The sequence below is a fragment of the Ranitomeya imitator genome, chromosome 3 (assembly GCF_032444005.1).
Source record: "Ranitomeya imitator isolate aRanImi1 chromosome 3, aRanImi1.pri, whole genome shotgun sequence".
Classification (NCBI taxonomy): Eukaryota; Metazoa; Chordata; class Amphibia; order Anura; family Dendrobatidae; genus Ranitomeya; species Ranitomeya imitator.
Window position 1 is genome coordinate 190,631,960 of NC_091284.1, and position 25,334 is coordinate 190,657,293.

The window sequence follows — 25,334 nt, forward strand, 5'->3', positions numbered from 1 at the left end:
AAAGTTTTGCTGTGGTTGGTTGCTATAGACAACAAACGTTTTTTCTTTTAGTCACTTTTGATAAATTTGACCCATTGTCTTTTATTTCCAGAATCATTAACCAAAAATTGCTACACTATGGAGCATCATCTGTTTTAATTTTTATTTATTTTAAGGACTGAGAACTCTCCCTTTAGTGGTGGGAGGAGTTTTATTAAAGGGGATGACCTATCAATATCATATCTGTGGTGGTCCGACACTCCTACACAGATCAACTGTGAGCGCTGAGAGAGTCCAAATGTGAACAGTGAACATACTGCACTGCGTCAGCTCCCTTTACTGTGTAGCAGCCGCTGCCAAGTACTGCAGATCATCTCCTGAAAATATCAGCTTATCTGCAGTACCTGATAGCGGCCGTTACAAATTGAAAGGAGGTGCTCGGTACAGCTCCATTTAATGCTTTCACCTGGCTTCTACTAGAGCTTCTAGCAGATCTGGAGTCCACCAATCTGACATTGATGACCTATTCTAATATCACATGATAGGTCATCAGTATCATATGACTGGACATCACCTTTAGCATGTCCCTCCGGTTATCTATCAATGGACTGTTGATGCTTATTCCACATCTATAATGGGGACCATAAATTCATAATTTATATCTAATACTTGTTACCTTGTGGTGCAACCTCACTCTCCACAGACTGGCTGCACCTGCCACCTTCGCGCCCTTTAGGGTTACGCCACTTCTGTTTCAGAACAATTTGCATTCAAATGGGAATTTGGATTACAGATATTCAGGGCCTATCCTGTGGATAGTTCAAAATGTCTTGGATCAGACAACTGCTTTAACTACATTACATTATTATCTATTTAAAAAAAGGAATGTGGATATTCTGATGCATTTTTTTCATCTATTCTGGTGTAGTGATGGCATTGGGTGATCAAGAATAGGCCAATTCTGACAAAACTGTATGATTGTGAGAACAATTAATGGCTGACATCCAGAAAGGTAGTAGGACAGACAGTAAATTTGGGCATGTAGGGTTTACTTGTATGAGAGTGAATAAATTGATTGGAAAACACAATGTAACACAATGTAAGTGAGTCCACCAAACCTATCCCACCAAGAGAAGGGGTCTACATATTGTCTTTAGAAATATAAAATATACCAGACCTCATTTCTTCTATTCGGGATAGGTTTTTCACATGTTCTTGTAAACTTCATGCACTGACAACAGAGCTAACGCCACAACAGATTGTACCACCGCTGCCAACTCAACATCTGCCCGCCATCAATCATCTACATGACTTCTATACTCCATGACTGATATTTTCATGGTCAGGACTACTGACCTGAGATTTTGGTTGTCAATATAGTTCTTGTAACGTCCATTAAGAACAGATGGAACGTTATCTGCTACTTTTTTCAGAAAAATATGGCGTGCATGTCATGTAACGTAAATGGCAACGGGTCTTTTAACCCATACTGTGCTAATAGATTTTCATTCCCTTTTTCTGACACAAAGATCCTCATCCATCGGAACTATGCAGCAGTGCTAGACATTGAATTGGAGTGCAATATGACTGATTCGCAAGGTGCTCCTTTCCCCTTGAACTGGTACCTGGCGAGACATCACAATTTTATGAGCTTTAGTCAAAGCTAGAAACCCTGTTTTAACTTGGATCTTGAAAAATTGAAATCAAATGGATGCCAGCACCGGCAAGGGAACATTTGTGTAGAAGGAAGAATACACTAGTGTACCTGGCCCTAAGCTTATCTAAGATATATATATATGTATATAAAAATAGTCTCCTATAACAGCACGATCAGTCTGTTATCTGAGTAACGCCTGAGGTGCGGAGCCACAATAGATCAATGCGAAAACACCAAGGAATGGTTACAGTATTTACACTGAACTCTAGAGATCCAGGTTACTCCATATTAAGAAAAATCAGCAAGATGTCTACTCCCGGGTGCCTGAATTCGTTGTGGTTGGATACTGGGGCACATCCTCTATCATGTACTTTTCTAACTTTTTTTTCGTTTCTTTTTTTTTCCATTTTTTACAGAACTTGCAGCCTCTTCTGCTTCTGAGTTGAAAGTATAAAGCAGAAAATAATGGTGCGTTAACTAAATGCTATCATGTTTTTTCCTCTTTTTTTTTTTTCTTTTTTTTTTTATGATTCACAAATGTTTTTCTTCACAGACATAATACCTGACAACATCACAGTCTGCACTGCTTGGACTTCAAAGGCTAATACAAAAATGATCTAAGAATTAAGAACATCAGCAGGGGAAGATGAGTGTGAGTGTGTGCTCGCATCTACAATGTGCCCGTCCTGAAATGTGCTAGGAGCTATGCTGTTCTCTGAACAGTTCAATGTCCACTCTCACAGAAAATGCAGGAAAATAGAATTTTCTTTGACCAGTTCTCCCAAACCCCACCCTAGCCCCTAAGTCCGACCTTTTATCAGAAACTTTGTGTCATTTTGGTTGCTTGCAGATTCTCTTACAAGAAGAAAATTGCATTTGTATGTCCCTGTTCCCCTTTGACGACCTTCAAAAATTTCTCCTTGTCGATCCCATATTTTAAAATTTTTGTAAGTTGAGTCATTTTTTCATGAATAAATATTATCCACTGAAAACCTTAAAAAAAGGTGTTTAGACACAGTGTTGTCAATTTGCTTTTCGTGTTAACTCCTTTACTTGCCATGAAACTTCCTAGCAGCAAACATCCAAATCATACATAACCCTATATGCATGAGTATAGGTGCCTATGTATATAGCCAGTGCTCCTTCATGAATTTTCCATGGTGGTAAATGGCAAGTTTAGCAGAAGCTTGTCACTCCTTCACTGCTAATTCCACTATTTTGCAGCAAAAAAGGACACGACACGACAGCCTCGATTCGCTATGCTAGATGCAGTGTCTTACAACGCAGAAACTTTCACAACGTTGCTGGCACTATGAATGTTTGTGGTGCGTCCAGGCGGGCTTGCAGGTCTGTTCTCGCCTTCTGGGGTCAAAGCTGGAGGGGTCGGAATGCTAATGATCGCCGTTGTGATCTGTGCAGATTTGCAGTTTGATCTCAAGCCATCGTCTGACTTCAAGTTCAGGCTGGATCGACTGGAAGACAGAAAATATTTCAGTTGGCAGAAAGCAAGGAAAAAGAAAGTCTTAATACTGTCTGAACCGTCTCTTAGTGATTTGTACTTTTTTTTCGAGACTCATCAACTTATTGCAGTTAAAAAGTTTCTCCTACGGAGACATTTCAGGGAAGCAGAACAGAGCTGTCATGATTCTCGGAGTCATAGTGAGCATTCAGTAAAGCACAGCTTCTTATTTTTGAATTTGATTTTTTTTTAAAGGAAGCCAAAACTTGTTTAACGTGCCGCACAGGCAATTATATTATTTTTGCTTTTTGCTATATAGATATTTTTCATTAACCATAAATTGGGAAGGTGACCATACATATTAGATCAAAGTCAAGTGAGCACAATGTTTACAGGCTGACCATCTCCGACTCTCCTTTGACAGATGATGAAGAAAGAAGAATATGACAGGTTGAATTATAGTGGCTAATCCTTTTGTTTTCAGGGGGACATATGGAGGAGTCTGGAAAAGGGTCTTTCTCCTCTTTCCCCATTGAAAACACTGGAATACTCGGTCGTGTCGAGTGCCCATCTGTATGAGGGAGTTGGAAGAGATGGCTGACTGCTGAATAAAAATCAGCCAACAGTTATTTGAAATGTATGGTCGACTAAAGTGCTGTGCACTACTATGTTTATTAACCAAAATATCATTAAAAGGGCTGTCCACTGCTCGGACTACCTTGTCTCAATCAGCATAGAGAAATATTAAGCCATGACCTCTAGAATATATGCACATCACGTCTTTTTCAGGTGAGTTCACTCCGCAACACGCCTGAAAAGTGCTAAAAAAAAAGAATGAATATCTGCACTGCAATGTAAAATCAACTTGCTGTACGTATGTTTAAACTTTTGAGCTTCTTTTAACTGCTTCCCTTTTATAAAACCATGAAGTGATAAACAGAATTCACCTGACCATTTTTCAGACGGCTTCCACTTGGAAGTCACTCATTAGGCTGGGTTCACATTGCGTTAGTGGGTGTCCGCTGACGGAATCCGTTACATAGCGCCACTAACACAATGTAACGGATCCGTTAGCGCACCCATTGACCGCAATGTATGTAACGCATCCCTAACGCATGCCATTTTTGGCATGCGTTAGTGATGTTCCATTATTTTCTGACGGACCTCGAACGCTGTCTGCAGCGTTTTTGGGTCCGTTCTCGCTAGCGCAGATCGGGCATCTGCGCTAGCGCGATCGCTAAACGCGATCCCTTTTTAGACATTGCGTTAACGCAGTCTTTTAGCGTATGCGCTAGACGGACTGCACAACGCAAATGTGAACCTAGCCTTAGCCTTAAGTCTAATCATACAAGTAAATATAGAAAAAAAAACACTGGCATTAAAGACATCACAAAAGGCAATGAAATTTAACCCTTGAGTAACAAAGCTAATTTTCACTTTAAATCTGACAAGTGTCACTTTACGATGTACCGTAATAACTCTGAAACGCTTCAATGCATTCCAGTGATTCTGAGATTGTTTTTTCGAGACTTATTCTACTTCATATTAGTGGTAAATTTTGGTCAATACATCTCTGGCAAAAATTAAGAGACCACCGCAAAATGTTCAGTTTGTCTGATTTTTCTCTTTATAGGTATATTTTTGAGTAAAATGCAAATTGTTCATTTATTCTATAAACTTCTGACAACATGTCTCCGAATTTCCAAGCAATAAATTTTGTATTTTTTAACTGAAAAGGAGAAATGGTCAAAATAAAAAAACAGTGCTTTCAGACCTCAAATAATGCAAAGAAAACAAGTTCATAATCATTTAGAAACAACAATACTAATGTTTTAACTCAGGAAGAGTTCAGAAATCAATATTTTCTGGAATAACCATGATTTTTAATCACAGCTTTCATGCGTCTTGGCATGCTTTCCACCAGTCTTTCGCACTGCTCCTGGCGCAAATATTTAAGCAGTTCTTCTTTGTTTGATGGCTTGTGACTTTCCATCATCCTCTTGATTACATTCCAGAGGTTTCCAATGGGGTTCAGGTCTGGAGATTGGGCTGCCCATGACAGGGTTTTGATGTGGCGGTCTCTTATTTTTTGCCAGAGCTGTATAATTTGCAAATGATAATGATATATCAAAAAAAAAAAAAGTGAACATTTTGCAGTTTAAAATTTTTATGCCTTTAAATCAGACATTGATCAGCAATTTCTCATTTTTCCATCAAAAATTTAGGGGCCTATATGACAGAAAAGACCAAAAAGTGACACCATTCTAAAACCTGCACCCCTCAATGTACTCAAAACCATATTCAAGAAGTTTATTAAAACTTTAGGTGTTGCACAGGAATTAATGGAATGTGGAAGGCAAAAATTAACATTTTACTTTTTTTAACAAAAAATGGAAACAAAATTTGTTGTGGAATTTCTAATGTGTGTGCCAATTCCCTGTATGTAAGGGAAAACTACTGTTTGGGCACATGGCAGGGCTTGGAAGGGACACCAAACTGTTTGAATTTTTGAACTAAAAAATGGCTGTAATTGAGCTGGGACGCCATGTCGCGTTTGGAGAGACCTTTATGTGTCTAAATAGTTGAAACCCCCCACAAGTGACCCTATTTTGGAAACTACACTCCTTAAGGATTTTATCCAGGGTTTAGTGAGCATTCTGAACCCACAGGTACTACACAGAATTTGATAATATTAGGTTGTCATATTGAATATGTCATCATTACTGTTTAGTGCAAGTGCTCACTACTCGAGTTTGCATCAGGTGCTCGAGTACACACCAAGTATTGTAGGTGTTCGAGTGACATGCTGAAGTCCCTGACCCGCATGTTTTGCAGCTGTTAGACATCCAAAAGACATTGACCGTGTATGACAGTCGATACTCAGTGCATACCCATGCACCCAATGCAAAACAGAGTAGCGAGCACTTGTGCTGAACACATTTTTTTTTACTTTAAAAAAAACATACCTAACCCTTAGCCCAACTCTATCATTTAGTTCATCCCTAACATTTATCCCAACTCTAACCCTAATAGCAAAGAATGAAAAAAATAAAAATTATAAAATAAGAAAAAATTAGTCTACCTAAGGGGATGACAGAGGAGGGGATGATTAAATAACTGTTTCTATCACAGTGATCAAAAAGAACCAATAAGAAATATCCCTGCTGTTGATGGCCAGCAGATCTTAGCGGGTGTACTGTGAATGCATTCGAAAAAAATTTTCAGGAAGAGGAGGCAGAGGGCTGGGGGATGACCAGGAGGGTCCAGAGAGGGAATTTGGGGACATCATTTCTCTCTCTCGTCTCTACATGAAATGATTTTTTATAGCAGACACACTTTCTTTTACTTTCTTGTATTATTCAATGAATAATGGCGGTCACATGATCAGGGACCAGATCCAGCTCTGATCATGTTCTTCGGGGTCTCAACTAACCTTGTTAGCCGAGACCCCAGAGATTTTTGGACTCAGGGGGGCGCTATACCCTTATGCCTGATCGGCCCATTAGCGACCACCGCAGTTTTAACCCCTTCATGACCCAGCCTAGTTTGATCTTGATGACCTGGCTATTTTTTGCAATTCTGATCAGTGTCCCTTTATGAGGTAATAACTCGGGAACTCTTCAACGGAACCTAGCGATTCTGAGAATATTTTTTGGTGACATATTGGGCTTCATGTTAGTGGTAAATTTAGGTCGATAATTTTTGCGTTTATTTGTGAAAAATTCAGAAATTTGGCAAAAATTTAGAAAATTTCTCAATTTTCAAATTTTGAATTTTTATTCTGTTAAACCAGAGCATTATGTGACACAAAATAGTTAAGAAATAACATTTCCCACAAGTCTACTTTACATCAGCACAATTTTGGAAACAATTTTTTTTTTTGCTAGGAAGTTATAAGGGTTAAAAGTTGACCAGCGATTTCTCATTTTTACAACAAAATTTACAAAACCATTTTTTTAGGGACCACCTCACATTTGAAGTCAGTTTGAGGGGTCTATGTGGCTGAAAATACCCAAAAGTGACACCATTCTAAAAACTGCACCCCTCAAGGTGCTCAAAACCACATTCAAGAAGTTTATTAACCCTTCAGGTGTTTCACAGCAGCAGAAGCAACATGGAAGAAAAAAATGAACATTTAACTTTTTAGTTACAAAAATGATCTTTTAGCAACAATTTTTTTATTTTACCAAAGGTAAAAGGAGAAACTGGACCCCAAACGTTATTGTCCAATTTGTTCTGAGTACGCTGAAACCCCATATGTGGGGGGAACCACTTTTGCGTGCACGGCAGGGCTCGCAAGGGAAAGAGTGCCATTTGACTTTTTGAATGAAAAATTAGAGCCCCTGTGTGCCTAAACATTGGAGCTCCCCCACAAGTGACCCCATTTTGGAAACTAGATGCCCCAAGGAACTTATCTAGGTGCATAATGACCACTTTGAACCCCCAGGTGCTTCACAAATTGATCCGTAAAAATGAAAAAGTACATTTTTTTCACAAAAATTTTCTTTTAGCCTCAATATTGTTCATTTTCACATGGGCAACAGGATAAAATGGATCCTAAAGTTTGTTGGGCAATTTCTCCTGAGTACGCTGATACCCCATATGTGGGGGGAACCACTGTTTGGGTGCATGGCAAGGCTCGGAAGGGAAGGAGCGCCATTTGACTTTTTGAATGAAAAATTAGCTCGTTAGCGGACACCATGTCCCGTATGGAGAGCCCCTGTGTACCTAGACATTGGAGATCCCCCACAAGTGACCCCATTTTGGAAATTAGACCCCCCAAGGAACTTATCTAGATGCATAGTGAGTACTTTGAACCCCCAGGTGCTTCACAAATTGATCCGTACAAATGAAAAAGTACTTTTTTCACAAAAATTTACTTTTAGCCTCAATTTTTTTCATTTTTACATGGGTAGTAGGATAAAATTGATCCGAAAATTTGTTTGGTAATTTCTCCTGAGTACACTGATACCTCATATGTGGTCATAAACCACTGTTTGGGCACACGGCAGGGCTCGGAAGGGAAGGAACGCCATTTGACTTTTTGAATGAAAAATTTGCTCCAATCACTAGCGGACACCATGTCGCGTATGGAAAGTATGTAGTGTATGTCAGGTTGGTGTGTATTGTGTAGTATACACCACACACACACCATCTTGACATACACTACACACCAACCTGACATATACTACATTAGGTTGGTGTGTGGTGTATTGTACGTCGGGTTGTTGTGCGGTGTGGCATAGTATAGTGTATGTCAGGTTGATATGTGTGGTGTAGTATACACCACACACAACAACCTGACGTACACTGCAACATACACCAACCTGACGTACACTATACCACACCACACACCAACCTGACGTACTGTATCTCAGGTTGGTGTGTGTGGTGTAGTGTACGTGTGGTGTAGTACACGTCAAGTTGGTGTGTGTGGTTTATACTATACCACACGTACACCAACCTGACTTGTACTACACCACATGTACACTACACCACACTCACCAACCTGACAATACGTCAGGTTGGTATGTGTGGTGTGGTGTAGTGTATGTCAGGTTGGTGTGTGGTGTGGTGTCGTGTACGTCAGGTTGGTGTGTGTGGTGTATACTACACCACACGTACTCCAACCTGACGTGTACTACACCACATGCACACTACACACCAACGTGATGTACACTACGCCACACTCACCAAACTGACACTACATCAGGTTGGTGTGTGTGGTGTAGTGTATTTGAGGTTGGTGTGTGGTGTGGTGTCGTGTACGTCAGATTGGTATGTGTGGTGTAGTATACACCACACACACACACCAACCTGACGTACACTACAACGCACACACCTATCTGATGTACACTATACCACACCACACACTAACCTGACGTACTGTATATCATGTTGGTGTGGTGTAGTGTACGTCAGGTTGGTGTGTGTGGTTTAGTGTAAGGCAGGTTGGTGTGTGTGTGTGGTATTGCATATATCAGGCTGGTGTTGGTGAGTTCTGTAGGGGAATGTCAGGATGTGTTTAGTCCACGGACGTGTGATGAATTCTGAAGCATTCATGCAAACACAGTCCAGGTTTGTCAGGACACGTTTCACATTGAAAACAAGTTTCCTTTCTTATCCCCCTTTTATAGCATACCCGACACCTTTTTCTTTTTTCCCCTCGCGGGGAAAATGTTGCTCTGGTACCATACGAGAAACTTGAGTTCCAGGGGTGCTTGGGCCAGCTCCTTCCTCGTCTCCAAACATCAGGGCCTTTATCTCCGCCTCCTGGAACTGAAGGAAGGTGTTGTCGGTCTGGCCTGCACATCGTAACAGCACGTATGCGTTATACAGTGCCATTTGTACGATGTGCACAGACAGTTTTTTATACCACACCTTCGCCTTCCGCATGGCACTATAGGGCTGGAGGACTTGATCAGAAAGATCAACTCCCCCCATGTGTTTGTTGTACCCAAGGGCACAGTCCAGTTTGTGGCTGTGGTGCCAGGACTATGGATTGTTGTCAAGAAAAATACGTCCCTTTTGTCTTTGAACTTGACCACAAGCATGTTGCCGCTACATTGGGCTTGGCTCTCACCGTTTGGGAGAGTCTGCTCAATTAGCGACAAAGGGAGACCCCTCTGGTTTCTGCACACAGTACCGCAAGCTGCAGTAGCTCTAGCAGAGAGGGATTGAAAGAGTGGGATGCTTGTATAAAAGTTATGAACGTACAGATGGTAGCCTTTATTAAGCAGTAGGTGGACCAAATCCCACACTATTTTCCCATTTACCCCCAGAGCAGGTAGACATTCCGGGGGCTGGATATTGGTGTCCTTCCCTTGGTAAACTCTAAAGCTGTGAGTGTTCCCCTTAGCTTATAGAGTTTTATCCTGTACCTCGCCCCCTTGCTGGGCAGGTACTGATGGAACTGAAGCCTCCCTTTGAAGTGGATGAGGGATTCATCCACACAAATTTCTCTTTGGAGAATGTACACTTCAGCAAAAATGTTGCTGAAGTGTTCGATGACTGACTGAATTTTGAACAGTCTATCAAAATTCTGGTCATCATGGAGAAGGATGTCCGTATTGTCCCTAAAAAGGAGAAACTTATGAATTGCCTCAAAACTTTGCGAATCATAACCATGCCATATATTGGAGTTTGATATAGAATATCAGTACTCCAGTATTGGCGAATTTCTGGTTTCTTCACAATCCTCATGTGAAGGACCAGTCTCCAATATTTCATCATTTCTACTGAGTCAATGGGACTCCAAGTAGAAAATGAGGAATTAGGGTTTTCGGCAAAAAACTGCAGGGCATACAAGTTGGTTTGCTCCAACATAAGACTGACAATTGATTCAGAGAAAAAGACTTTGGAAAACTCTATTTCCCTGAGGTTGGCAGTCTCGAACTGGATTCCTGATTGGGGAACGAAATCAGGAATCCGTGGAGCAAAATTTTCTGGGACGGGGTCCAGGTGGGGGTACTAGTGCTAGGTTGGGCATGACTAGCACTAGGTTGGGGGTCACTCACACTTAGCTGTGGGTCTTCTCCTTCAGCTCTTCTTCCCTCGGCCCCAGACGATTTCTTGTCCTGCGACATCTTTGTGGTGGTGAGTCCGTGTCACTGGAGGAGGAACAGTGGGAGAAATAGAGAAAGGTGGGGTCCTCTCCCTCACTATCAGCTTCAGAGGTAATAAAGGAATATGCCTCCTCTGCTGAGGACACCCTTTGTGACTGGGATGAGCGGGACATTGTGTTACACCATTCTATACTTACTTCTCCGGCCGGCGCGCTCCCGACGCTCCTCCTCGTTCTTCTCCATCTGGATTCCCTGGTGTTCGACCCTTCGGCGGTCCGCGCATGCGCAGACGTGCTCCTCTCACCGCCGGGGCTTCTGGGAGGTCGTGACCCGCTGGCTCAGCCCCCAATATGGCGGCGCCCGTCGGGTATTTCTCTCCTGCATCTGACCGGGTAAGACGCCTTTGCGTCTATTGCGTTTGCTGGTTATTACCAGCATCACCTTAGGTTCCTAGGCTCCGTGCATCTCTTCTTTTGTCTCTAGATTGTCTCAGTTTGCTGTGCCTGCCAGTCCCGTGTTCCTGCTGTGCCTTCCAGTCCCACGTTCCTGCTGTGCCATCCAGTCCCGTGTTCCTGCTCTGCCTTCCTGTCCCGCGTTCTTGCTGTGCCTTCCAGTTCCGTGTTCCTGCTGTGCCTTCCAGTCCCATGTTCCTGCTGTGCCTTCCAGTCCCGCGTTCCTGCTGTGCCTTCCAGTTCCGTGTTCCTGCTGTGCCTTCCAGTCCCATGTTCCTGCTGTGACTTCCAGTTCCATGTTCCTGCCGTGCCTTCCAGTTCCGTGTTCCTGCCATACCTGCCAGTCCTGTGTTCCTGTTGTGCCTGCTAGTTTTGAGTCTCCGTTGTTTTCGTCTACGTGTGCCTTCATATTTCCGGTCAGTACTTTGTCTTTTACTGTCCCTATATGTCCAGTGCCTCCGCCATTGTAGCCTCTTCAGTAGCTCCATCTACCCTCCGTCCTCCGTTCTCTCTCTGTTCTATCTTCAGTCGTTCCTTTGGCTCTGGCAGTTGCGGCTTCACCCTCCTTTGGCCTGTCCCTAACACTCCCTGTACAGGGGATGGCACCATCTGGTTCACTCGCCCTCGGGGGGCTCTGAAGTTGTGACCCAGAGGGTCCACTTCCTAGTACTGATACATTGTGTGTGAGGTGGGTGTGCGTGTGTAAAACAAATCTAAAACTTTCTACTGCAGGAGGGGGCTGTCAGGTGCGGGGGGCTGAGGAGATGCAGGAGCCAGCAGCAGCAACAAGGGGGGCGATCAGCGGGGCACGGGAGCAATCAGCAGGGTACAGGGGCGATCAACGTTGTACTGGAGCAATCAGCGGGGCACGGGGCATTTAGCAGGGCAGGGGGGCAATCACCGGGGCAGGGGGGAATCACTGGGGCAGGGGGGCGATCACTGGGGCAGGGGGGTGATCCCTGAGGCAGAGGGGGCTGTCAGGCACGGGGAGCTGAGGAGATGCAGGAGCCAGCAGCAGCAGCAAGGGAGTGATCAGCGGGGCACGGGGCAATCAGCGGGGCAATCAGGAGGGCATGGGAGTGATCACCGGGGCAGGGGGGCAATCACCGGGGCAGGGAGGGGCTGTCAGGTGCGGGGGGCTGAGGAGATGCAGGAGCCAGCAGCAGCAAGGGGGCGATCTGTGGGGCAGGGCGGTGATCTGCGGGGCAGGTGGGTAATCTGCGGGGCAGGGGGGCAATCACCGTGGCAGGGAAGCGATCATCAGGGCAGGAGGGTGATCACCGGGTAGGGGGGCGATCAGTGTGGTAGGGGGGAGATCACTGGGGCAGGGGGAGCTGTCAGGAGCAGGGGGCAGGAGGGGGCTGAGGACATGTAGGAGCCTGCAGCAGCAGCAGGGAAGGGTGATCACTGGGGCAGTTGGGTAATTACCGGGGTGGGGGGAGGGAGCGGAGGTTGGGGTGATTGGACAGCGGGGGGAGCGAGGGGCAGCAAAGGGGTGCACAGGCGGCGATCAGGCGGCGGTGGTCATCAGTGGTTGCAGCAGGCAAGAACCTCACTCTCCAGCTTCCATGGAAGGCATGAAGCTGGAGAGTGATGGCAGCCATGTTTCACTCCACCCCTCCACATCTGATTGGAGGGATAGCGTCACACGGACGCTAGCTCCAATCAGAGCTGGGGGTGAAACAGAGGTCACGGCAGTGATCATGGCCACGGGGAGGGGGGCAGCAAAGCCTCACTTACCTGCGGGTTGGGAGACATTTTAGTAACCCCGGTCACCCGACCCTCAGGAACGCGATCCAACCATGACGCATATGCTGCGTCACAGGTCGGATTGGCACCGACTTTCATGACACAGCATATGCGTCATAGGTTGGGAAGGGGTTAATGCGTATCGACAGTCGTTAAGTGGTTTAATCAAAACTTACACTTCAGGAAAAACACTGCCTGCATTTTCATGAAGCATCTTCTGCTTGTAAACTCACTGTGAACGCTAGCATTTAAAAAACATAGTGTGCAGATGCTAGCTAAATCAGGTCTCCTTGATTTGCGCTGAGGAGGGACAAAACCCCAAAACATGTGCCTGCAAACAGAGTTTCTGGTGTTATTTCTTATCCTAGTCATGTTGCAAGACTCAATAATGGGTCTATATTGAAGATTTTTACATCCAATAGGTTGCACCAGAAATCAAGCTATCTTCCTTCTGCAGAGGCTATTCACATATTTAAATTTCCAGGGGACCATTATATGCCCTATAATCCTCCTTTTGCTGGCTTGGCACTCTCCACAAGGAGAAACGTTCCCACTTAGATTCCCTGCCAGAGGTCTCTCAACTAGCCAAATCAGATCTCCTGCTTTGCACTGAAGAGGGGCAAACAACCTGAGACACATGTCTTCAAATGGAGTTTCTGTTTTGTCTTCTTATTCTGTCTTGTGGCAGGGCTTGTCAAAGGGTCAATATTGACTTTTAGGATTGCTAAATCGAATAGGTGGCACCTTAGAACAAGTCCTCTTCCTTCTGAAGAGGCTATTTGCACAGATACCCTTATTCATCCCTTACAGGTTTTGGAGAAAGTTAAGTTGGATCCTATCTTTTCTCTACTTTTTTTGAAAACCTAGTTAGACACATAGATGCACTGCCAGTGCCATTTTGAAATAGAATTTTTTTTCTGAATAAATTTATATCAGCAAATAAAATAATTGATTGCATATTATGCATGCAATCATGCTGCAGAACAGGTGCCGTCGCCTGCCTGCTGAAAGTGATTTTTTTTTCAATACATATAATATTCAGTATGTAAAATAAGGGGCAGGCCACTGAGGGATCAGTGACGTGTCTTAAACCATCAGTATGAATAGCTAATCAGAGCACCACATGAAGACCCCCAACAGGCCGACCCCAGAACATCATTAACTCAAAACTGAAAATAAAGATTAAACAACAACCACAAGACGGATTTCATCAACTAAGGTGTCATTTTAATCAATATAACGATGCTAAATTGACACTGTCTGTAGGTTACTGTGCACAATGACAGGTTCCCTTTAACAGCTTATTTGTACATGCATTAAAACACTAATTACTCGGAAAGCAGTAATAAATATAACATGTAAAGATATCAATGGATTTACATTTCAAAGTCCTGTATGCCCATAAATGCACTTTGGGGAGGTTGATCTTACTGACAGACTCCCTTTAATTGCAGTTTGCTAATGCACTTTGTTAGCATACACTGACGAGCAAAAGGGTAACAATGTTTTGAACTTTTGACTTTCAGGATCCATATCTCATCATTCACTACTGCTTCGAACATGCGACTACCATCATTTTATAGACAATCATCTGACTATCTCATACATAAATTTGACTTGCAACTATTTAACATATGATTAGCTATGCATATTCTTGTCATATCTGCATTGTTACTGTTTTCTCTTGGTGGTGGAAATATCTTTTTCTTCCTATGTACTGCAAATTACAACCTGTTCTCATGTTCCCTAATAGCTCAGTGTGTTATTAGGTTTATTTCCAGGTGAAAAGTCACTAGTTTGGATCAGGAGCAGCCATGATGAAAATTTCCCAAGAAAAGCATCATCCAGCCCATCAATAGTGGTCTCTCGGCCAAGAAAATTGCCAAACTGCATCATGTGAGTGGCATGACAGTTTGAAGAACACAAAATGAAGCCTGTCTTTCTGACTTGTCGGCTCATCACAAAAGTCAATCAGTTCTGGCGCCACAAACACAGCAGTGGAGGTAGTTCGCATGCTTCCAAATACTGAGATCACAGATGTCCATGCAAGGACTGTATGATGCATGTTTCCACAAGTCCAACAAAAGGTGAAGAAGCCTCGACTTCAATTTTGCCATTAGAAACGTCAGCTCAAGTTTGCAAAAAGGAAGGAACTGTTAAGTTCGATGGAGGAACCATGATGATATTGGGATGTTTCACAATGAAAGGTGTTGGATACTTGACAGGAACGATGGTGGTCTCAATGAGTATCCTATAAGTAGAGTTACTTCATACACTCGATGGGTTTGAAAAGGACATAATGCACCAGCAGGGCAACAACCTGAAGCATACGTCAAGTTGGGCAAAGAAATGGTTCACTGACAATAAAGTAGAGGTGCTGGATTGTCCCCCACAGTCCACAGACCTCAACCCAATCATACACTTGTGCATAGAGTTGAAGAAACAGCTGTATACATACCCAAGTGAGTCGACCAGTATGCACCAACTTTAGAACATGTAGAAGGGACCTGTAGTCAGATTTCAGTTGTGACATGCTTGAATCTGATTGAGAGCATGCCCAGAAGGATTCAGGCAGTGTTGGAAGCCAAAGGTGGATTTATAAAATTATAACAAAATAATACAAATTTTAATAAAAAATTAAAATTTAGATTTTTAGGAGAAAAACAGTAACCATGCAGTGCCATGACAAGAATTTGTATAACTAGTAGTGATGGGTGAGCACTAAAATGCTTGGGTGCTTGTTGCTCGGGTCGAGCAAATTGGAATACTCGGGTACTTGACCCGAGCGACAAGCCCAATGTAAGTCTATGGGAAACCCGAGTATTTTTACTGCGATCCCCCCCGGGGGTCCTTTTAAGGTCTACAAATGTCTAAAAATGATGGAAACACTGCTCAAATGACACAGGAACATCATGGAGATTGCCCCTGGAAGTATTTCTGACTCCAAGGTAACAGCTGTAAGCAATGTTGTCAGAGTTTCACGCCATTTTTACAGGTGCACTAAAACACATACAAAAATGAAACCAAAATGGATTTTGATGGGAAATATTTTAAGGTACATCCTTTCCAGTGTAATGACTTGTATATAAGGAAAAATAATTAACCTAACAACAAAATGTTCCTGCACCACTTGGGATATGTTCACACCCAGTGTTTTTGATGCGTTTTTCAACTTTAACATTGCTTTCAACCAATACAAATGCATTCACTGGGAAATGTCATTGTAACATTTAACAACCCTAGCTGGCCATGTGTTGTGTGACACATAAGGAGACACATTTTGTTTCATTTATGAAGGATGGACTCTTAAAATCACAAAGCCTATTTTTAGAGGGGCATAAGGTGGCATTAATATTCTTAAAGGGCCATTATTAAACAGTGGGTCTCCTGTGCTGTTATTGCCTATGCAGTGAGTGGCTGGGCTGCCAAGAATTACGACGCACCCCAATACCCCTTTAATGAGAGGTACAGGAGGGCTTCCTGAAAAAATGTTGCATTGAGTTTCAAGGCCTGCCCTGCTATCAAGTTATATGCACCCCAATAAGCCTTTGAACCCAGGAAATGGATGGCCACAGTAAAACCCACTTCACATTCTTCAGTTGGTCCTGCCATACTTTTTTCTTATGTATTAACTGCAAGGCCTGCCCTGCTATCAAGTCATATGCACCCCAAGAATCCTTTGAACCCAGGTACTGGATGGCCACAGGAAAATCCACTTCACATTATTCAATTGGTCCTGCCATACTGTTTTCTTATGCATTAACAGCAAGGCCTGCCCTGCTACCAAGTCATATGCACCCCAATAAGCCTTTGAGCCCAGGTACTGGATGGCCACAGGAAAACCCACTTCACGTTATTAAGTTGGTCCTGCCATACTCTTTACTTATGTATTAGTCATTTTGTAACCCCATACTGTTTTCTTATGTATTAACTGCAAGGCCTGCCCTACTACCAAGTCATATCCACCCCAATAAGCCTTTGAACCCAGGTACTGGATAGCCACAGGAAAACCCACTTCACATTCTTCAGTTGGTCCTGCCATACTGTTTCCTTATACATTGAATGCAAAGGCCGCCTTGACCCAAATTTGCATGAAACACAATCCCACCTTGGAAGAAACATGGAGGAGGGCCTCATAAAACAAACTGTCCCATTAAAAAGGAGCGGGTCTCCTAGACTCGTAATGCCCATACACTAAGTGCATGGGCTGACAAACATTTCCCCATGGGGGGTACAGTTTTTAAAAATATTTTATGGGCATCATAGACACCCTTGCCAAAAATTGGCTGGCTGTAGCAGAAAGGAACACGTTAACCCTGGTGATCTAGTGGCGGAGAATGATAAGATGTTGAGGCAGGCCTCATTAAAAACTAGTCCCAATGTAAAGAAGCGGGACTCCTAGACTTGAAATGCCCATACACTAAGTGCATGGGCTGACAAACATTTCCCCATGGGGGGTACATTTTAAAAAAATATTTTATGGGGATCATAGACACCCTTGCCCAAAAATTGACTGGCTGTAGCAGAAAGGAACCTGCTAACCCTAGTGATCTAGTGGCGGAGAATGATGAGACGTTGAGGAAGGCCTCATTAAAAACTAGGCCCAATGTAAAGGAGTGGGTCTCCTAGACTTGTAATGCCCCTACACTTAGTGCATGGGCTGACAAATATTTCCCCATGGGGGGTACATTTTTAAAAAATATTTTATGGGCATCATAGACACCCTTGCCAAAAATTGGACTGGCTGTAGCAGCACGAATCACGTTAACCCTGGTGATCTAGTGGTGTAGAACGATAAGACGTTGATGAAGGCCTCATTATAAACTAGGCACAATGTAAAGGAGCTGGTCTCCTTGACTTGTAATGCCCATACACTAAGTGTATGGGCTGACAAACATGTCCCCCTAGGGTAGTAAAAGTTTTTTGATTTATTAATTATTCATGGGCATCATAAAAATGCCCTAGCACAAAAAATGAGTGACTTTTGCATTACGGAATATGTTCACCCTGGTGTTCGTATGGTTGTGGATGATGAGGATGAGGATAAAGAGGAGGATAACATCAAGCAGACCAAATCAGGAAGCGGATACCCATGTGTGATTGGGAAGAGGTGCATGGCAATACACCTCCACAAAAAAGACAATGTATTTGAGGTTATGTTTCACTGTTTTCATTCGGTGGTGTACAGAAGTCTTGCCCAATCCAAGCCTTGTTCATTTTTATAACAATCAGCCTGTCAGCATTTTCAGTTGACAGGCGGATGCGCTTATCTGTTATAATTCCACCAGCGGCACTAAAAACCCACTCTGAGAGAACGCAAGCAGCAGGGCAGGCCAGGACCTCCAAGGCATAGAGAGCCAGTTCATGCCACGTGTCCAGCTTGGATACCCAATAATTAAAAGGCACAGAAGAATCATGGTGGATGTTTGTACGATCAGCAAGGTACTCCCTCAGCATCTTCCAAAACATTGCACTTCTTGTGACAGCACCCCTTGCCTCTGTGCTGACACGATGGGAGGGTCCGAGAAAACTGTCCCAGGACTTTGCCATTGTTCCCCTGCCTGAGCTAGATTGTACTTCTGTCTCTGTCGCTTGGACTCCTTGGTTGTACAACAAACTCTAACGTCTGATGCCAGCGTTCTCAGATGGGAATTTTTTTTACTAATTCCGCTACAAGGGCCCTCTGGTACTACAACATTTTAGTACACCTGTCTGCCTCTGAGATTGAAGGTTCTCCTTGTAGCATGGGTATAGAAGTGACACCAAACAGTAATGAGTATCACCGAAAATTTTAATAATGCGAGGGTCGCGGGAAATGCAGCACAACATAAAGTTTGCCATGCATGCCAGACTGTTAACAGGCAAGAATTCCATGTCCTCACCAACAGGATAACTGACCATGCTGGCCTCCTCCTCCTCATCCTCCTCCTCCCTGTCCTCAGGCCATCCATGCTGAACAGACTGTATGACTGCTGTGCTTGTAGTACTGTCTATAGCGCATGAAAGTACCTCCTGTTCTTCCTCATCCTCCTCTTCCTCATTGTCTACCAATCCACGTTGGGATGCCATGAGGCTGGTCTGAGTGTAATCAGCCTGTATAGTTACTTGCTCCATGTCCTTGTGCTCCACCTGCAATGCATCCTCTTTAATTGTGAGCAGAGAAGTTTTCAGAATGCAGAGAAGTGAGATGGTGACGCTAATTATGGCGTCATCGCCTCTCACCATCTTGGTGCAGTTCTCAAAGTTTTTGAGGATGGTATGTCTGACATCCATGTCCATTCCTGAAGTCTTATGTGTGGAGTCTGAACTAAATAACAATGGTCTTGTTAATGCTGGTAGTCAACAACTGCCCACTTCTGCTCACAAATCCTTTCCAACATATGCAGTGCAGAGTTCCAACACGGGACATCACACACCAGTCAGTGAGCTGGAAGCTGCAAACGCTGCTAAAGCACAGCAAGGGCGGCCAAAGCTGTAGCTGACTTTCTAAAATGGGCAGACAGACAGCGTATTTTCACTATCAGATCCGGCAGCTCCGGGTACCTTTTGAGAAAACGTTGAATGACAAGGTTAAGCACATGGACAAGGCAAGGTATGTATGAGCTCACCTTTCCTCAGAGCCGCCACCAGGTTCCAGCCATTGTCAGACATGACCATGCCTGGCTGTAGGTTCAGTGGTGCCATCCAAATATCTGACTGCTCTTTCAGCGCTGTCCACAACTCTGCTGCATTGTGCGGTTTGTCACCTAAGCAGATAAGCTTCAGCACAGCCTGTTGCCGCTCGGCTGAGTTAGTGCTGCAGTGCTTCCAGCTTCTGACTAATGTGTTCATTTCAGAGATGGAGGCTGAAGAGGAGGAGGAGGTGCAGGAGCTGTAGACTGTGGTGGAAACCCTGATTGACGTAGTGCCCGCAATCCTCAGCGTTGGGAGGATGTGTTCCATCCCAAGGTCCAACTGGGTCCCGGCTTCCACTATGTTAAACCAGTGTACCATCAGTGAGATGTACCGTCCCCGCCCACAAGCACTTGTCCACGTGTCCATGGTTAGGTGGACTTTCCCAGTAACAGCATTGTTGAGGGCACACGTGCTGGTGTAATGCTGGTATGGCACACCAGGAGAAATAGTGGTAACTGGGGACTGAGTGCCTTGAGACGGCCGCCGCCATCAGGTTGCGGAAAACTTCCATCTCAACAAGGCAACATTTTAAGTGCAAGCAGATGATAAATGTTAGGATTTAGTACTGTGACCTGTGGGACATTGGCTGGGTATTTCCGCTTGCATTCTAATGACTGGGGTATAGACAACTGAAGGCTGCGTTGGGACAAGGACGTGGAAGGGCTTGATGATGGTGCTGGTTAACTGTGGGCAACAACAGGTGCAGGGCTAGAGGCATCTTCACATGTACTGTGGACTGGGGATTGGCTTCTACGCAAAACAGTGGAAGAAGCAGTAGTGTCACCTGCAGACATAGTTCCTGGAGCCTGGTGTTCGGCCCACAAAGTCAGTTGCTTTGCTTCCACGTGCCTGATCATGCTGGTGGTGGTCAGGCTGGTAGTTTTGCTATCCCTGCTGATGCGGGCATGGCAGGTGCTGCAAATGGCCTGTTTGGGGTTATCGGCAGAGTCTTTAAAAAATAACAAGACTCGGGAAGATCTAACAGTTGGATTGGCAACTTCTGTCATGTTGGTGTTATGGGGAACAGATGCATGCCTTCTGTCTGCGGCCACCACACTGCTTCTTTCTGATTGTTTGGGTGCTATGCCTTCTTCCCCATGTGTGCTGCTGTACAATGTCATCCACCACCTCGTCTTCCACATCCGCACTCTGCTAATCCTCCTGACTTTCTGGCAATTGTGTCTCATCATTGTCCACCTCTTGTGCCACTTTCCCACCATCGCCTTCGTGTGACTGTGACTGTTCAAATCTTTGGGCATTGCTACATGCGATCTCATGTGTCCCCACTTCAAGTTGACTGTCTGAGAGTCCGGAATCTTTAAAGGGAAAACTGAACAGCTCTTCGGAGTGTCAAAGTGTGGGATCAGTTGTCTCAGGGCACTCGGCATAGAGGGAGGAAGGAAAATCAGGGTGAGTAATATGCGGTCCACATTCACTGCTACACAGACTTGACCGTGTGAAAGACGTGGTGGTGGTGGTGGCTAAGTGACTGGAAGCATTATCTGCTATCCAACCAACAACAATTTCACACTGCTATGGCTTCAATAGTGGTGTGCTGTGGTCCCCTAGAAACTGGGACAGGAAGGTTGAGCGAGAAGATGTGGGTTTTTGTTGTGGCCCACCTTCAGCTTGGCCACGGCCTTGTCCTCTGCATGCGCCATCAGCTTCACATCCACTTCCCCGTCCCTTGCCCCGTGCCTTGCCCATTTTAAATGGACTACTGAAATATTTTAAAAGTTCAATACAAATGGATTAATTTTGAGCAAACTTATATGTGATCAGTATGCCCCTGAAAAGCAAGTATTTGAAGACCACAGATACATCGGTCGTCTGACAAAGATAACAGACTGTTTAAATATGTGGCCTTTTTAAAAAAAATAAAAAATTTTAAACCACAAAATAATGAGTAGAACAAGGCTAGCAGACAAAACAATGCAATGTATGCCTGCAAAGTGAGGATTTTGACACCACAGATACACCAGGTGTCTGACGGAGATAACAGACTGTTTAAATATGTTGCCTTTTTAAAAAAAAAAAGTTTTTAAACCACAAAATACAGAGTAGACCAAGGCTAGCAGACCAAAAAAATGCAATGTGTGCCTGAAAAGCAAGAATTTCAAGACCACAGATAGACCAGGCATCAGACGGACATAACAGACTGATCAAAATGTGGCCTTGATTTTTTGGGGCCCACCAAAATTGTGTCAATAAGTAGGCTATGACACTAAAAAAAAAAATTGGAGTACTAAAATTGCAAAATATTTAGTGCAATGATATGCGATGCGGCATGTGGCGTACAAATCACAGTGATAAATATAAGACCCGAAGCTAAATATTTTTGGGCCAGCTGCAGATTTTTGGGGCAGCAAAATGATGTCCAAAAATGTAGTAAGACAATCCAAAAAATAATATAGTACCAAATAAAAAAAAGACCAGATTTTTCTGCGCACTCACATCTGATGCCTGAGACAAAAAAAAAATATTTAAATTGTTAGATTTTCACGCTCTTGTATTGCAATGATCTGGTTGTAGTCTACAGCGTGGCCAAGCAAATACATGTAGAAAAAAGGGGGCCATGGATTGCTTTCTAATAAAATTAGCAGGTATAAGCTGCAAAAAAAAAAATTGCCACGGATACCTGCAGCTACGTATATATAAAATATGCAGCAGCAGGCAGGAATAGAGCTTTTTGAGGTATGCAGTGAGGTCTATATACTCACATACAATGCCTGCATGTCTTGCACTGATGTGGATATGTGCACATAGACTCCCCTGCCTACCTAGCGCTGCAATCGATGTACCCCCGAATTAGCCCTAAAAAGGACTGTTGGTTTATCAGGATTTGTGGATTGAACACTAGTAGACCCACACTAATGAATCTGACCCTATCTCAGCAGCAGCAGCTCTCCCTACACTAGCTGAGTCCGGAGCAGAATGCGGCGAGCAAGGTGGCGCCAAGTCTCTTATAGACCTGATGATGCTGTTCAGCCAGCCAATCACTGTAATACCACAACAAAGATGGCCGCGGTAATACAGTGCATGGCAGACAATCCCTGCATGCTGATTGGCGCTCTCAAAAGCGCCAAAATTAAAAGGAGGAGACCCGAGCTTCCGACAAATATTCCCGGGAATACTTTGTGCTCGCCGAGTACACCAAGCATAGTGATACTCGGGCGAGTACTGAGTAGTGGCGAGCACGTTCGCTCATCACTAATAACTAGTGTTGAGCGACCTTGACCTTTTTAGAGTCGAGCCGGGTTTTGCGAAACCCGACTATGTCCAAAGTCGGGTCGAGTGAAATCGGCCGATTATGACGTAAAGTCGGGATCGACCGAAACACGAAACCCAATGCAAGTCAATGGGGCAGCATAGTCGGCAGTGAGTGGGGGCCAGGAAAACACCTAGAGTGCCCATTTTAATGTCAAAACCATCCATTCTTCTTAATGAAGCTTGTCAAGCGTAATTTACCTTATAATAATTGGAAGGCATTTGAAATTGGGGGTCATTTGGCTAAAGTTGTGGGGGGTAGGGCTGGTTCCAGTAATTAGTGGGCCCAGGAAATCTGGACCACGTCACGGCAGTGGAGCAGGGAGAGGTAAGTATTTCAACTTTGCAAGTGCTGTGAACCTGAGCAAGCAGGGGGGGCCCACTCGTTGGCATTGGCACTGGCACAGGGCCCCTCAAAGTACAGCGGTGTGTTTGCACGGCGGGGGCGCCTCCCACCGGCAGCAACACTTTTGCGTACTATGAGAGGCCCTGTGCCAGTGACGTCGCCAACTAGTATTCCTCCCCCCACCTGATGAAGGAACCTGCACTTTCATCTGCACCTTCCTCTTTGTCCCCGTGTAAGGTGGTATGGTATGCGGGAAGAGCAACCTGACTTTCAGCAGGGTCACAATGTTGTTGTGTAGCGTGCACGGGGAATGTTGCGTTATGGGTCAATGTACCAGCAGACTCATCTATCACTGGCTGGGCAATGGGCACGATGAAGTGGAAACACAGATATAGGCCCAAAGAAGAAAGTGGGCTAAATGCAGTTCAAAATTGGTAACACAGGAATAACCAGGGGGCATTGCAGTGGAGGACAACTGGAATGAGAGGCTGACACAGAGAGTAGGGCCAAATCAGTAAGTAGTCGAAATGCAGTTCAAAATTGGCAACCGTAGTAAACAGGCGGCACAGCTTTGTTCAGTGGAGGAGAACAGCAAGGAGTGGCAGACACCGATAGTAGGCCCCAACCCAACTAGTAGGCCAAATGCAGTTTAACATTAACAACTACTTAACGAGAGGCTGAAAATGGAATTTCAGGACAGGAAACCAGGAGAACAGCAAGGAGCGGCAGACACCGATAGTAGGCCCCAAACCAACTAGTACGCCAAATGCAGTTGTTCCATTTAACCACAATTTAATGAGAGCCTGAAGATAGAAGCTCAGGAAAGGCAACCTGGTGAAAACCTTGGAGTGTAACACAACCTGTCTCTACACCCCATACCAAATTTGTAGGCCTAATGCAGCGTAGTTTCCACCAACTACTAAACGAGAGCCGGAAGATCGAAGCTCATGAAAGGCAACCCGGGGAACACCTTGGAGTGTAACACAACCTCTCTCTACACCACGAAAGGGCTGATTCTTAGGAAGGAAGGCTGTTGTAAATAAGCATTGCGCGTCCGAGGGTGATTATATTCTTATTCGGTATCTACTCACCCTCGGACGCGCCATGCTTCTTGATTTGTAATTAATGTTTATTTGCAATGTGCTTTTGACTTACTCAATTATTTTTTTAATTATTGATTTTATTAAATTAATAGTTTAACATCTTATTGGAAATAATTTAAAGGAGACGCGACAGGACAACACTCGGTGGATGCCATATCTGTGTTAACAACTCCAAAAAACTTTCAGTTAACTTCTTGCAGGAGAAAGAAATTGTAGCTGTTGGACCTTTGTAGTACAGTTCCAGATATTTGTTGTGTGTTTGTTTTGATTGTTAAAATGTCTGCATTTGAGATCTCAACACGATCTTATTTTTTATAATCAAATTAATTTTTTAAATATTTTATTAGGTTGGTTCAAGGGGTACACGGGCCGCAGTAGACAGGTCAGTGGAGGCCTAGTGGAAGGAGGGACCGCAGATGCGCCACTGTTTCACCCATACACAATTAGTAGGCCTAATGCAGCGTAGTTTCCAACAGCTACTAAATGAGAGCCGGAAGATCGAAGCTCAGGAAAGGCAACCTGGGGAACACCTTGGAGTGTAACACACCATCTCTCTCCACCCCATACCCATTTTGTAGGCCTAATTCAGCGTACTTTTCTACAACTACTAAACGAGAGCATGAAGATCGAAGCTCAGGAAAGGCAACCTGGGGAACACCTTGGAGTGTAACACAACCTCTCTCTACACCACGGAAGGGCTGATTCTTAGGAAGGAAGGCTGTTGTAAATAAGCATTGCGCGTCCGAGGGTGATTATATTCTTATTCGGTATCTACTCACCCTCGGACGCGCCATGCTTCTTGATTTGTAATTAATGTTTATTTGCAATGTGCTTTTGACTTACTCAATTATTTTTTTAATTATTGATTTTATTAAATTAATAGTTTAACATCTTATTGGAAATAATTTAAAGGAGACGCGACAGGACAACACTCGGTGGATGCCATATCTGTGTTAACAACTCCAAAAAACTTTCAGTTAACTTCTTGCAGGAGAAAGAAATTGTAGCTGTTGGACCTTTGTAGTACAGTTCCAGATATTTGTTGTGTGTTTGTTTTGATTGTTAAAATGTCTGCATTTGAG

The 25,334-nt window shown here is 44.1% G+C and overlaps 1 protein-coding gene across 2 annotated transcripts in view; it reads right to left on the bottom strand.

Moving 5' to 3' along the window:
* Window positions 1-2,071: 2,071 nt before the first annotated feature.
* Window positions 2,072-25,334, bottom strand: part of KCND3 (potassium voltage-gated channel subfamily D member 3) — a 709,390-nt gene continuing 686,127 nt past the window's right edge. For both annotated transcript variants that reach the window (XM_069761728.1, XM_069761727.1), the window contains one exon: window positions 2,072-3,108. In XM_069761728.1, the coding sequence (XP_069617829.1) occupies window positions 2,913-3,108 (196 nt within the window). In that variant the 3' untranslated portion in view covers window positions 2,072-2,912. The remainder of the gene's footprint in view (window positions 3,109-25,334) is intronic.